A 15,532-nucleotide genomic window follows, 5' to 3' on the forward strand; every position below is an offset into this window, starting at 1 on the left:
TTGATGCTGTCCAGTACTGTTGCACCACTAGCTACATGTGACTTGGACCCTTGAAGCTAATGTGACTGAGGAATTAAATTTATCTTAATTAATTTAAACTTAATTAATTGAAAACTACGTTATAGTGGTTACTATAATGAATAGTGCAGCCTCTAGACTTTAATGCATAAAATGTTCATTCCTGTTACTTCTTGTTTCTTGAAACTCTTCAAGCATGTTTGTCTTCTCTTCTACATTTAAACAGGTTTAACTTTTCCCATCTTAAATACCTAGATAATACTAAAACCCTTTACCACCTCTTTTCATCTACCTCTTCTTTCTGTTCCCTCATGACATTTTGTTGGTTTCTATAACTTGAGTTCAATAAGGACTAAAAAGGGCTGTCTTATAGTGAGATCTACAACTATTTTTCTTTTTTTTCTTCCATATTTTTTTATTGGTGCATTATAGTTGTACATAATGATGGAATTCATTGTTATATGTTGATAGGTGTTTGCAGTAGAACCGTGTAATTTGGCCAATATCATTCTGCAATAGTTCCCTTTTCCCTCCTGTCCTTCCTCTTGGTCCCTTCTACTCCCTTGGTTTCCCCCTCAATTTTTATTGAAAATGAAAAATTTTCTGTTTTCCTCTCTAGCTTCCACATGAAGAAACATATGACCCCTGACTTTCTGAGTTTGGCTTATTTTTCTTAACATAATGTTCTCAAGTTCCAAATGTTTTCCTGCAGTTGACATCGTTTCATTCTTCATAGCTGAATAAGACTTCGTTGTGTATATGTACAACATTTTCTTTACCCATTCATCCACTCATAGACACCTAGGCTGGTTCCATATACACACCTAGGCTGATTCTATAGTTCGGCTATTGTGATTATGTTGCTATAAACATGGGTATGCATATATCACTATCATGCCAACTTCATTTCTTTAGGATGAATACTGAGGAGTGTTTTATGATCCAGTGGTAATACTGGGTTGTTTGGTGTTTCCATTCTTAATCTTTTGAGGAACCTCCATACAGATTTCCATAGTGATTGTACAAATTTATAATCCCACCAGCAGTATAAAAGTGTTCCTTTTTCTCCAAATCCTCTCCAGCATTTAGTATTATTTGTATTCTTGTTGGCTGCCATCCTAACTGGAGTGAGATAAAAATCTCAATTTAGTTTTTATTTGCATTTCTCTCCAACTGTTTTTCAATGAGAATCCAGTACATACTGTATCTTCCCCAAATTGATTGTAGGTTGCTCTGTTTTAAAAAAATTCCTGTGTCATTATTTTTCTTGGTTCTGTTTTCTCTCAATTTTGTACTGTTTACTCTCCTTTTTTTCCTCTGATGCTCCTACATGTTGGTATTTCTGTATCAGACTGTATCCTGTTTCTTCACCCTCCTATTCTTACTGCACTCTTTTTCCCATAAATAACTATAAATGCTATAAATACTGTTTCTTATAATGCTTTGTTTTCCTCTGTACATTGTTTATCTGTATATATCTTATTGCTTTTCTATTAATTCATATGCCTCTTGGGGACTGATACTGTTTTTACACTTGATTCAATAGAATTTTTCAGTCTTAGGAAAGGATTTGTTTTGTTTAATCCATATGAAATCTTTTGGTTTCCAGGTAACACATATGATTTTTTTGACCAGTCATAAAGGCTCAGCCAAAATAGGCTTTGTAAAAACTCACCTGTTTAGTTGGGATTTTAGGAGTATGATATAGTTATTCTTCAGTTATATATGACTCCTATAAGAATTTAAAGCTGTAATTTTAATATCTTTATATTAATACTAAAAAAAGTGCTAGTACTGAATGAATTGTTTTTCTTTACAGCCAGTTGCTGAACCAATCCCCATCTGTAGTTTCTGTCTTGGTACAAAAGAACAAAACCGGGAAAAGAAGCCAGAAGAACTCATCTCCTGTGCAGACTGTGGCAATAGTGGTATGTGATTTTCTTTTTACCTTCTAACACTAGCCTGGTAAAGCAGAGGGAAGTATGTGTAACTGAGTTGATACCTTTGATCCTTTTGAAATTAATGTTTCAGTCTGACTCTGGTTTAGGTAACTGAGGTGAACTTCTACACTAGAGAGGGATTTGAAAAGCTGAAATGTTTAATTCAGTTAATTTAAATCACATCTTAGGTTGTTTTGTAATAAAACTGTACTTATTTTTTTCCTGTTGATCTTTATGTTTCATTATTGAACATCTGCTTAAATCACAGCAATCAGTTTGAAGTTATTGCCAGTTTCTTTAATAATCACTACTTATCTTTCTTGATTTATGCCTCAGGCTCGATGCGTAGAACCAGGATGATAACAGATTTGTTTTTCTTGATGGAAACTTACTTGTGTCACATGGGGACACAGAGTGTTGACACTGCAATTTGGTGAGCAATGTGAAATTCTGGGCCCTAAGAAAGATTTTGCAGCCTCCCAATTTCTTAGTTCAGAGTTATTCTTTGAATTTTAAGAACTCACAAGGAAAAGCGTTAATAAACCAGCATTATTTTTGATCATGGGCTTAATTTTCAGTGTCTTATATCAATAACCTTCAGGACTTGGTCCAGAAAACAAAGGCACACTATAGATACTTCAAGAGGATGGGGATTTTGGAATTAGGTATTTGTGAAATTGTTGGAAGGGCAGAAGAGGCAAGCTCTAGGCTGGGCTTTAAGGACTTTGAAATGGAAACAGTTCTGCAGAAACTGACCCACCAGAGGACTGTGTTTGACTCTATCTGGGACAGATGGAAGCATGAGTCTAACACAAAACTATTGAGTATAGGGTACTGAGATACTGAATTTGGTCATTATCCTAACTGCCTCTGGAATAGCCATGAAGGAGAAGAGTGGCTTTGCTCATGGCTTCACTTATCTTTAGAAAACAGTAGTAGAAGGAAGGTGATCTTTGCCTCATTTCTGCATTTCAAATATTCCTTGAATACATCCAGTTGGAATTCAGCTAGGCTCAGTTCATATCTAGAGCCTAACTGCAAAGATGTCTAGGAAATATAGTTTTTAGCTTTTTATTTTTAATATGTAGAAGCCTTAGAAGAAGGTGGGAATAGATCTTGAGTGCTAGGTAACCATATTCACTTACCAAAATGAATCTGGATGGATTTAAATCTAAACCATAAAATCATCAAAAAATAAAGATATTATGTCATGAAGTGCTTTCCAAACTTTTTAAGTTAGTGTAACCCTTTCCCCAAATGTAATTTTATGGGAACTCAAATGTATAAAGCAAAAACAAATCTATTCTTGTTGAGATGTAGATGAAATGGGGTGGCAGAGTATTGTGTTTTGGCTTTACCATTTAAGAAGAAGCACATTTGAGATCTCTCTCTAAGCTATGGAAGAACATAATTTTTAAACTATTACTGTAGAGATAGCTTTTAAAGAAAAAATCTAATAAATAATTAGTCTGTATTGCTGTTGAAATGGAAACAGACTTTTGTTTTTGTTTTGGTACCAGGAATTGAACACAGGGGTACTTAACCACTGAGTTACGTCCCCAGCCCCTTTCATTTTTTATTTTTGAGACAAGGTCTCTCTAAATTGCTGAGACTGGCTTTGAATTTGGGATCCTGCTGCTCAGCCTCTTGAGATGCTGGGATTATAGGCATTTGCCACTGCCTGGACATTTTTTTTTTCATACTGTTTCTGTGGATCAGGAATTTAAGAGTGCTTTAACTTGGTAGTTTTGACTTGATATCTTTAATGAGGTTGCAGTTAAGTTTTTTCTTTTTGTGTTGCCTGGGATTGAACCTAGGGCTTTGCACATGTTAGGCAAAAAATACTCTACTATTGAGCTATATCCCCAATTACAGTTAAAATTCTAAGTGCTGTGGTCACCTGAGGCTTCCATGATGGCTCACTTAACTGGTGAGTTGGTGCTGCTGCCTCTTCTTAGGGACTGCATGATTGTCTGCAATATGAGACAATTTGAAACAGGCTTCCCCTGAGCAAGTATCTGAGAAAGTAAGGTGGAATCTGCAATATCTTTTATAACTTAGCCTTTTAAGTCTCATTCTGTCATTTCAGTAGTGTCCTGTTGGTTACACAGATCAATCCCATTCAGTGTGGAAAAGGTTCTATAAAAGGAGGCATTGATTAGAAGATAGTTTGGCAACTGGCCATTATAACAACCAAGGAAGAAAAGCATAGACAATCAAATATACGAAGGTTAATATTTTCTAAATTAAAAACTAACATATCCCAAATAAAAAGTGCAAGAACTGTTTGGAGGAAATAATTGCATTACATATGGCAAAGGGCTGGATATTCATAATGCCTGTAGTCCCAGCGACTCAGGAATCTAAAACAGGAGGATTGCAAGTTTAAGACCAGCCTCAGCAATTTAGCAAGACTCTATCTCAAAAAATGGGAGACCGGGGCGGGGTGCGGGGGAGGCTTGGGAGTGTAGCTCAATGGTAAAGCACCCCTGCGTTAAATCCCCAGTACAAAAGTAAAGAAGGTTGGGGAGGGGGGAGGAGGAGCCAAATGCTAACTTTAAAGCAAGCTTATGTTTCTAAGCATAAAGTCTGGAGTACTGCCTAGTAGTTTACATAAGAGAGAATTGTCAGGCATATAAAATTTATACCTAAGCAATAATAGCAATGTACATCAAAGCATCAATGAAACATCATTTTACATTTTTATATAATAAAAAACTTATCATTTTACAGTTTTTATACTAATAAAAAACTGTTATCACACAGTCCCCACTTGGAATTGATGAAATAATGGTTAAAGATTTGTACTTTACTGGTGGCATTGAGTACTACAGCTTTTGGAAAATGTTTTCATAATACATCTGAACCTGACAAGCTATAAAAATATTTAATTCATTTCACTCACTGGTCTCACTTTCAAGAATTTATTCTAAGGAATTAATTTAAAAGAAGGAAAGGATATGTTAAACATAATTCATCATAGTAAATTCTTTCCTCAACTCTTATGGGTAATGTAGTCTAAGTACCTTAATGATAGGGAAGTGGTCATGTGGGTTATGGTATGTCAAATCAGCGGAATATAATCAGTTTAAGGAATATGAGTGTAGATGTTACTTGAATACAATAAGGAAGAAAAACAAAACAAAAATTTCATATTCTACAATGACAATCATATGAAGGCTTTTAGCTAGTTTTTATAAAGGAAAAGTAGAATGTGAAAAAGATGATAAGATTATGTAAGAAATGCTCATTTTCTTCAGTGTTAGTGACTGAACCCAGGTACTTGAGCATGCTAGACAAACTAAACTACCAGTTTAGATAAATTGCTCAGCGTGGCTTTGAATTTGTAGTCCTCCTGCTCCAGCTTCCCAACTAACTGAAATTATAGTCAGGCACCACCAAGCCCCATTGTTAATAATGTTTTGATGATTAACTTACTGCCTCATAAAAGAGAAAATTCTTCAGAAATAGAAAAGAAGAGAAAAGATGATTTAATAAGCCTTTTGTCGCATCAAAGAAAAGTAAGCAAAACTTTTAGGGAGAGGGATAAATCTTTTTAGAGTTGAGGGCAAATAGTCTACCTTAAATTTTTGAGACTCAAATCCATAGTGAATTCTCTCCTCAACTCTTATGGATAATATAGTCCAAGTACCTAATGATAGGGAAATGGTCATGTGGGTTATGGTATGTCAAATCAGTGGAATATAATCAGTTTAAGGAATATGAGTGTAGATGTTACTTGAATACAATAAGGACGAAACAAAACAAAAACTGCATATTCTATGACAACCATACTAACTCCTGAAAGAGTTTTTTTTTTTTTTTTTTTAAAAAGCCTAAGTGCCTTAAATCATGAGCAAATAACTTACTTTAAATGGTCAAATTTTTATTATATAGTTTAAAACATAAAAGTAACTTATTATTTTCAAAATGAGAGCACAAAAAGGTACAAAGGGAAATATAAATATAAAATCCTTCGCTTTCAAAATGCTTCTCACTGAATTTTTAGAATGTTACCAATAAAGATAGGGTTTTGTGTATTCTTTCAGAAGTGGCCTGGACATAATTGTATGCATATACATACCAGTATGTGTATCTATATTTGGAGTATCTAAATTTGGGGAAGGTGGTCTAAATCCTATTTAGTGTTAATAAAACTGATGAGAACATTAATGGCAAGCTTCTAGAATCATCTTATTTTCATATATTTTTGATTTTAAGATAATTGTCTTTTTCTACAATATTTCTGTAGTACAATTACAAAATAATTTTTGATGTTTTTTTCATTTGTGAATTTTCCCCCCCTTTTATTAGGTCATCCATCCTGTTTAAAGTTTTCCCCTGAACTAACGGTTAGAGTGAAGGCCTTACGATGGCAGTGCATCGAGTGTAAAACATGCAGCTCCTGTAGAGATCAAGGCAAAAATGCAGTGAGTATCTTTGCCTTCCAATGTGTGTATTTCACTTAGAAGTAGAATGTTAAACTGGCATTTCTATTCAAGTGAGGCTGGTCATTTGTCAGTCACTTGGTCCAGTAATATTTAGAATAGTAGCCTGTTTAAATTAGATGACATTAGTTTAGAATATTTGCTCATTTAGACTTAGAATATTTGTAGGTAGTTTATAAATCATCACAATAATAATTTGTAGAGAACTAAGCCATTTTAAGGAAATTCTCATCAAATTTCTTTGAGCAGTATGGAGACATTCATTTAGGAATGTTTGCTTCCTAATAACACATTCTCCTTTTTTATTAAAACAGACCAGGGTTAGCTTTTTTTCTGGTTGTTTCCAGTATTGAAAAGTAATGGAACTGTAGCTTTTCATTAAAGATGGAACGAAACAAAACTTTTGGCTAAATCAGACTTTTAACTTAGTTAATATGTTTAAGGGAACATAATATTATAGCTAGCTCATCTCTTGAGATGTTTGAAGCCTCCTAAGTTTTATGAAGTCATGATCTTGATATGTCTCTGTTTCATAAATTTAAGCAGAACTATCTTCTCTTTTTTTTTCTAAGGATAACATGCTCTTTTGTGATTCATGTGACCGAGGTTTTCACATGGAGTGTTGTGACCCACCACTCACGCGGATGCCAAAAGGTGAACAGTACTTTCAGAAATCAAATTGAGAGTATAAAGAAATGTTAGTGAAAGCACATTATAGCTACCATTAAAATAAAAGAATAATTGATTCTTTTGGGGGTTATATAAGTAGGAAGAGAATTGTCACATTAAGGGTAGGGAAAGTTAGAGGCCAAAACACTTACTTTGCATAATAACTTGAAATATCTCTTTTAAAAAGAGGAAATGAAATTATATTAGGTCATGTTGATTATACTGCAGCTCAGCACTTTTGAGGGGCCTAGAACTATTGAGATCTGATTTATTTAAAATTTAAAGGAAAAAAAAACTTTAAAAAAAAATAAGTTTCATAAAGTAGTAAACAAATAAGTGTCCAAATCATAAGGGTACAAGTTAATATTGTACTTTTTTGATTCCTATTCCTTGAAGTGTATTTGTTTATATGCTTTTTGGATGGATTTCTATGAAATATCATCTTATATGTTTATAGTTTACTTTAAAGAAAAATTCACTTACTCTTGTTTTGTTCTATCACAAATTATATTTTAACTCTGATTTTGTGATTTAAAAGTTTCTTAAGTAAAATAGGTGCAGGGTATTTGATAATATTGATTAGGAGAAAGTTTTCCTGTTGAAGGAAAAGGATTGAACCCTACATTATAGCCAAGTATAGAGCCACTTTAGAGCCTTACTTGAAATTACTATTAGGCCATTCTATTGATTGTTTCCTTTTGAAAAACCTTAAATTTATACATATTAGAATAAATAAATAGTCCCCTTTTCCATTTATTTGAAGTCTGAGATAAGACAAAATAAAGAAAGTTTTCTTAGGACTTATATCTTGTGTATTCTACAAAAGAGATTTTACTAGTTTAAAACAAAAAACATTATATCTTGAATTTATTTCATACTTAAAAGTGGCAAAAGAAGTAGAGAGAGCTCTCATCATATTCTTTACCTAGCTTCCCTAATATTATCTTACAGAACCACAGTGTAACTGTCAAAACCAGGAAATTAATGTTGATATAGTATGGTTAACTAATCTATAGACCTCATTTGAATTTTTGGCCCAAGATCCAATCTAGGACCTTACGTTACATTTAGTTGTCATATTACTTTAGTCTTTTTCTGTCTGTGATAATTCCTGACTGTCATTTTTGACCTCTACATTTTCTTAACCTTGGTCTGTTATTTCATAGAAAGTCCCTCAGGTCAGGTTTGTTTGTTGCTTTCTCATTATTAGAAATTTTGAATTTTGACAGTTTCATACAAGTGTTGTGGTGCCCTTCTCAGTGCACCATAACAGAGGTATATATTAATGATATATCTTATTGCTAATATTGTCAGTTTTGATCATTTGATTACAGTGAAGAAGTCTGACCGACACCTTAAGCTTATTGTTTTTCCCCTTTTCCCACTTACTCTAGCATCTATGAATGATGCTTTTTTTTTAACCACTTATAACTGTGATGGCTGCATACTGTGACTTTCTACATCCATCATTCTTTCTACATTTGTTAGTTGAAATTTTACTGTAAAGATAAACTGTCCCTTTTTTGCATTTATTTATTTATTCAATTTCTGTCATTATGAATATTTATTTTATCCTTTGGACTTTCATACATTGCTCAAATCATCCCAGATTTGGCCATTGGGAATACCTTCAGGTTGACTCCTGTGTCTTTTTTAACATGCCTCTGTCATTTTTTGATTATTTCTTTATTTTCTGACAGTGTAAGATCTTCCAGGTTATCTTATATTTTCCTTGCTCTGACTTGGAAACAACCATCACCCTTAGAAGCTTGGCATCTTTTTGTTTACAGAATAGTAATCACACCAATATCAGGGTCCTGGTTGTAGAACAGAGACTTTTAATTGAGAATTAGTGGATTCCATCCATTTGTAAGCATCAAGGGTATATGCAAATCCCTTTTAGGTTTTTTTAGAATTTTGTGTATATATGTCTTCATGTTTATTTTTCTGGGGGACTTTCATTAGATTTTTATTTGCTAGACCTTACCTGAAAGAGATTAAGATCTTGAGTAAGACTGTCTGAAACCTTTGAATTATTTATGTCTATCATACTTTTGTGTGGAATTTTACTTCTTTATAGGCATGTGGATATGTCAAATATGTCGACCTAGGAAAAAAGGACGAAAACTTCTACAAAAGAAGGCTGCACAGATAAAACGGCGCTATGCTAATCCAATAGGACGTCCAAAAAACAGGTTAAAGAAACAAAACACGTTGTAAGTTGTACTTGTGGCAAGGTGAGGGGAGAAAAGGATAGGGCTTTCTCTATAGTGTAGGATTCATTTGTTTTCTTATGAAAAAAAGTTTTTCATTGTTGTAATTATATTTAACAATGGCCAATATTTATTAAGTCCTTAATAAAGTACTAGCCTATTCTAAGTACTTTACATGCATTAATACATTTAATTATCCCTAAAACCCAATGATATGTAGCTACTGTGTTACTTCTGGTTTTTGAAAGAGGAAACTAAGGCCTAGGGAAGTTAACTTGCACAAGGTTATATAGTAAATGTTGAACTGGGATTACTGGTACTAGGTACTAAGGCATGACTTTTAACCATTGTATTGTTTTGCTTCTCACGTAAGAACATAGCAAAGAAAATTTTTGTTATTGTAGTATTTTACAAGGTTTCTTCTTAATCTATTCCCAATTGTTTATATGTATTAAGTGTATGGATCACTTCCTATTGATGTGATAGCCAAGTCCCATTTTCATGTTCTTCTGATGTAAAGTAGTGTATTTTTATCTATTAGCAAAAATCAGAAATTGTGGACTAGGAAACTAGGCTATTTCTGGAGGATGTGGGGCAAGATTGAGTAGCTAATTCTGGTTTTTAAAAAAATCTCTGTAGTAATTCATTATTGATATTATATAAACTTTCAACTGGTCTATGAATCTCTCTTTGCTCTCAAAAAAGTTTTACCTTCCTTTTCTATATTTAATACTACCTTGAAGGTGATATAACTGAAATGTTGAACATTAGCAGCCTGAAATATATACAACCAGTATGATTGTCTGTATTTTTAATCTTAAGAAATCAAGCTTTAATTTTCCTATAAAATGATCTTTTTATTTCTGACATCTAGAGAGGAACTCATCTTTGTGTTTAGAGGTAAAAGGATAATTCTGAGTTAGTATAAAGATCACAGTATTATAGGCCTTTAAACCTGGAAGAATATTAGATATTCTGGTCCAACTCTCATTTCACTAATGAAGACACTAATACTTAGAGAATGTGATTTGTCTAAGATACATTGCTAGTAAGTGACAGAATTATGACTTGAACTTGTGTTTTTGGACTTCTGACTTAGGATTTGTTTTACTATAATTAACTAGGTGTCTTGGAAATAGATGTTTCTAATAATAATAAAATTCTTATTTGTTTGCTATTTATAGTTTACAGAACTTTCTTAACAATATGTTGCACATTGTTTTATAAAGCTGTAGGTTATTTTCTATGTTGTATATTAAATTTCAGCCTTATAATGATTTCTTTTTAATAGTTCTGTTTTTTCCATGTTTCATTCTTTAGATCAAAGGGTCCCTTCAGCAAAGTTCGAACTGGCCCTGGAAGGGGTCGGAAACGTAAAATCACTCTCTCCGGACAGTCAGCATCATCATCAGAAGAAGGATATTTAGAGCAAATAGATGGCTTGGACTTCTGCAGAGATAGCAGTGTCCCCTTGAAGTTCAACAAGAAAACCAAAGGGCTCATTGATGGCCTTACCAAATTCTTCACCCCTTCCCCTGATGGGCGGAAAGCTCGAGGGGAAGTGGTAGACTACTCTGAGCAATATAGAATCAGGAAAAAGGGCAACAGAAAATCAAGCACTTCAGATTGGCCCACAGGTAAAAGTTTGAAACAAACTTAGAATCAAAAAAGTATTCCAAAAGTATATTGTTTGGAGTAACACTAATTATCTAGAATAGATATATACTTGATAATAAAACATTGATTACACAATATAAAAATTTGTTAAAGATACATATTTATATGATACTATGGCAGAATTAGAGGCTAGAGATGAAGTAGCAGAGTGGACCAGTTGAAACTCTTTGGCAAAAAGAAACTATAATATTTTGGTAGAAGCACAAAGAATCTACTTATAGACATTTGGGGTATAACTTCGAATTAAGGATAAATTTGCATTTAAAGTACTAATTAAAACATGTAATGAGCATGATGATGCTTGCTATATTCCTGGGAGGAATTTGGAAAGACCAGAAGTGGTTAAACTACTGTTGAACATACAGAAAAGACTAAAATATACGTAAATATGATAAGGTTACTGATTTTTCTTCTTCACGTTTTAAGAAATTTATTTGGAAGTTTTCATGGGTTAAATGGAGAGAGAAGGTGGGGGAGAAAACCACTGCTGCAGACAATTTGCCTGTATATTAGGCTGGGTTCCCTTGTTTTCACAGTAGAAAACATATGTAGAGAGGCTACTCAGTGGTATAGTAAGTCAGAGAATACTCTGATTAGCTGTCCTGGTAATTAAATCTTAAAATAGCCTCATTACTGAGCTTTGAATTTAGTGTACTTAATAAGGTGAAGGAAGTAGAAAGGGCTCTGAGGAAAGTAGATGAATGAGGATGAACTCTTGGATCACAAGATAGTGTTTGACTTACTGCAGGAGAATTTCTTAACTTTGATACCCTCTTCCCGGTGTCCCTTTGGTAAGTGTATTCACTGCTTCTTCATTCCTGCGTATTTAAGTGGTTGATTGGTCCAGGGCAGGAGACAATATCCTCATCATTATCAGGTTCCTCTTTTATTGATTCATTTTCCACTAGAGTGGAAATCAACTAATTACTCTCTAAGTTTTCAAGACTTTTCATATCTTTTATCAGCTTATGTAGACTTTAGATAAGCTTCATTCTGAGCATGTTTAAGAAAATATGTAATCCATTTAGGTTAGATTTAGAATGAAAGAATTTCAAAGCAAATCCTAATGAAAGACATTTTTGCATTAACCATTTGCACTAGAAATGAATTATTAAAAGAATCTTCTGGAAAGTTTTAAAAATAGAAATTGTTAAAGCAAATGTATAAAGTATACAGAGAACTATCATTAAACTTTAGGCATTGTTGTATTTGCTTTAGTAGGCTCTGTCATTTTCTTTATGAATTATAGACTTTTAAGGAACAATTTGTACATGATTTACACTGCTACAGAGTGCTGTACTAGATCTGTGCCTGCATCCATATGTGTCATGCACTAGGGGGCATTAAAGTGACATAGTACCTTTAGATTGTACTTTTTTTTTTTTTTCAGTTTGGGAATATTGTCAACAATGAGTCTTTGTCCTTTTTCTTCTTGTACTAAATGAATAACAGACAGCCTGTATGTGCAGTCGATTTGAAAAGAACTGTCACTGATTGGTCTTTTCAGCCATACTCATACAAAGAGGAAATGAGGCCATCAGCAGTGTCATCTTCAAATGCAAAGGATAATGATCTACATAACCCCAAATACTCCCTTCACTAATTTTTTTGCCCAGTTGAGGAAGAGCCATCATTTAGTGGATGATTATCATAATTTTTCATACTTACCCAGAGGATTATCATCTGTGGTCCTCAGGTTTGTGGAGTTTGTGCTTTAACAGGGCACCCAGAAAGTGAGGGGAGTTAGTACTACCTGGTATCAGTTAAGGTAGCTACTTTGGAGATTATCTTTTTGAATGTTGACACATTAAAATCATACTGAAAGTGTCATATTCATACTATTTCAAAATAAATTTTATACTCCTTGTTCTGCCTGTTAAAATGTAATATATTAATGACGTTTAAATTTGGTTATGTCATATTTTTGAAAGCTTTAAGACAACTCAGGATGTTCATTAAAAGGCAGATATAATATGTAAAGATTCTTTATTGAGTACTATCTTTCTAGAAGTCAATTTAATGCTGTCCTTTTTTCTGTTATATAATAGTATTAAGGTCTTCAGGTTGAAAGTTCATGCATTAAATTAAGGATAGTGCAAATAACATATGAGTCCTTTCTTTATGTGCAGACAATCAGGATGGCTGGGATGGCAAACAAGAAAATGAGGAGCGGCTTTTTGGGAGCCAGGAAATCATGACTGAGAAAGATATGGAATTATTTCGTGATATCCAAGAACAAGCACTGCAGGTAAAGTTGGATGTTCAGAATGGACAATCAACCAACTTGTTCATGAATGAGAAACAGAGATTTGATTATGTTGTTGGTAAAGCAGCTTATTCATCTATTCTGAGAAAGGAGTGGTTTGTATATGTAGCTCTGCTGGTTAGGGTATTCCTTTCAAAACCATAACTGTTTCAGTTTTGTAGATAAACACATTGCTTTGGTTACCAATATTAAGTGAACTTAATTTTTAAATTTTCTGTCCTATTGTATGAAGAGAAAAGCTTCTTGAGTGTAATAAAGCATACATATTCATTAGTTCAAGAAATATTTGTTAAATGCTTCTTTCTTAATCATATGTGACAGGGCAAACTATAAATATATAGATAAAAAAACTTATTTATGTGCCAGGTGCTATAGATGCCAAAGTAAATGACAGAGTTCCTTCTCTCAAATATAGTGAAAAAAGGACATGCAGGGCTGGGGTTGTAGCTCTTGTAGAGCACTTGTCTTGCATGCATGAGGCACTGGGTTCCATCTTCAACACCACATAAAAATAAATAAAGATATAGTGTCCATCTACAACTAAAAACATTTTTTTAAAAAAGACATGAAAATAAAAATCTTATTAATATGAAAAGTTTCATTATGAAGTACACAGTATTGGAAGAATAGGGAAGCAAGCATCTATCTTGGGAAGTTCAGTGAAGGGTCTTCAAGGATATAGAGTAGCTTATCAGAATAACAGGGATTGGGGTCACATCTGATTAGAAGGAACAGAAGTGAAAATGAACATATCCAAGAAAGGGGAAAGCATGCTTACTTGTCATGAATATGCTTACTTGTCATATTCATACTATTTCAAAATATATGAAATAGTATGAATATGACAAGTGGAATATATGTGGAAACTGAAGTGCTTTAGGATGAAGAACATAGGGTGTAGAGAATGTGGGAGGTGAGGTTAGAAAAGTGCAGGGACTAGATCTTACAGGCTCTTCTAGATTGTTTGTTTTTCTTTGGTTTTTTTCCTTATTTGCTACCAACCAACTTACTACATAAACCAAATTAAGTTATCTCTTATCATGAAAGTAAGTATTTATAAAATTGATGCTACAGATTATACAATTATATAACTTTTATGATTGTACAGTTGTATAATTAAAATATTTTATAGTAAGAGACCAGTTGGTGATTAGGCTGTTTATGTCTATCATTATGTGAGTACTTTTGAAAAATAAAAACATCAGTATAATTACTCAGTAAGCATTTACTCAGCATTCTATCTTATGATTTAACAATATTCTAGCTATAAGTCAGAGAGATGTGGTTTCAAGACCTGATCTATCATATACTAACTTTTACTTGGGGTAAGTTTGTCAATCTCTGAAGGCCTGTTTTTTTTTTTGTTGTTGTTGTTTGTTTGTTTTTTTCCTACCAGTAAGTAAAATGAAGCATTTTAGGTATTATAGTAGAAATACATGGAGTTTCAGTAGGACCTCAAAGAAGGAGGTATTTTCTTTATGACTAGAAGTACCTTTTGTTTCCCAGCTAAGTCGTAGACATAGTGCTAACTTCTAATTTTTTGTGTTTCTTTAAAATGAGGACATTCTTATACATGAGAATAATCAAATCAGTTAGCACAAAGTACCATTGTCTAATCCAAAGATATAATTCAAATCTCACTAATTGTATTACTGATGTTTTTTATATTAGAAGAAAAAAATAACTTTTCCTGATGCACCACATAATCCAAGATCATGTGTAGATTATTCATTTAATTTTCATTTCTCTTTAGTCTCCACAGTCCTTATCTTTCATGACCTTGGCAATTTTGACGTATACAGATCATTTATTTCATAGAATACCCATTACTTTGAGATTGTTCTGTGTTTTATCATGATCTTAAAAATACCACAGAGGGGGGCTGGGGATGTGGCTCAAGTGGTAGCGAGCTCGCCTAGCATGCGTGAGGCACTGGGTTCGATTCTCAGCACCACATAAAAATAAAATAAAGATATTGTGTCCTCCTAAAACTAAAAAAAAATAAATATTTTAAAAAAATACCACAGAGGGGATATGTTCTTCTCAGTGCATCATATTAGGATGTATGTAATATCTCTGTTCTATCGTATGTGATATTAATTTTGATTACTCAGTTTAAGTGTTTTTCTGCCATGTAAAATTATTATTTTCTATCTAATTATAAAGTGGTGACATACTTTGAGGTCATGCAAACATCCTGTTTTTTATGAAATTTTTACCTACTGATTTAGCATGATGGTTTTCACCTGAAATATTCGCTTTGTTGGTTGGCAAATATGATTTGCTAATTCCATTTTTTTA

At 33.2% G+C, this 15,532-nt stretch overlaps 1 protein-coding gene across 6 annotated transcripts in view; it reads left to right on the forward strand.

The window, feature by feature from the left end:
• Kat6a (lysine acetyltransferase 6A) overlaps nt 1–15,532 on the forward strand; it is a 102,131-nt gene that overhangs the window by 49,787 nt on the left and 36,812 nt on the right. For 5 of the 6 annotated variants that reach the window (XM_046443099.2, XM_046443102.2, XM_046443100.2 and 2 more), the window contains 6 exons: nt 1,838–1,946; nt 6,273–6,388; nt 6,979–7,060; nt 9,156–9,291; nt 10,609–10,925; nt 13,095–13,213. In XM_046443099.2, coding sequence (XP_046299055.1) covers nt 1,838–1,946; nt 6,273–6,388; nt 6,979–7,060; nt 9,156–9,291; nt 10,609–10,925; nt 13,095–13,213 — 879 coding nt within the window. The remainder of the gene's footprint in view (nt 1–1,837; nt 1,947–6,272; nt 6,389–6,978; nt 7,061–9,155; nt 9,292–10,608; nt 10,926–13,094; nt 13,214–15,532) is intronic. The other variant, XM_046443101.2, reaches the window with a different exon arrangement.

This window comes from Marmota monax, unplaced genomic scaffold (assembly GCF_021218885.2).
Source record: "Marmota monax isolate L192 unplaced genomic scaffold, Marmota_monax_Labrador192_F-V1.1 WCK01_AAM20220418_F8-fsc00252, whole genome shotgun sequence".
In the NCBI taxonomy this organism is placed as follows: Eukaryota; Metazoa; Chordata; class Mammalia; order Rodentia; family Sciuridae; genus Marmota; species Marmota monax.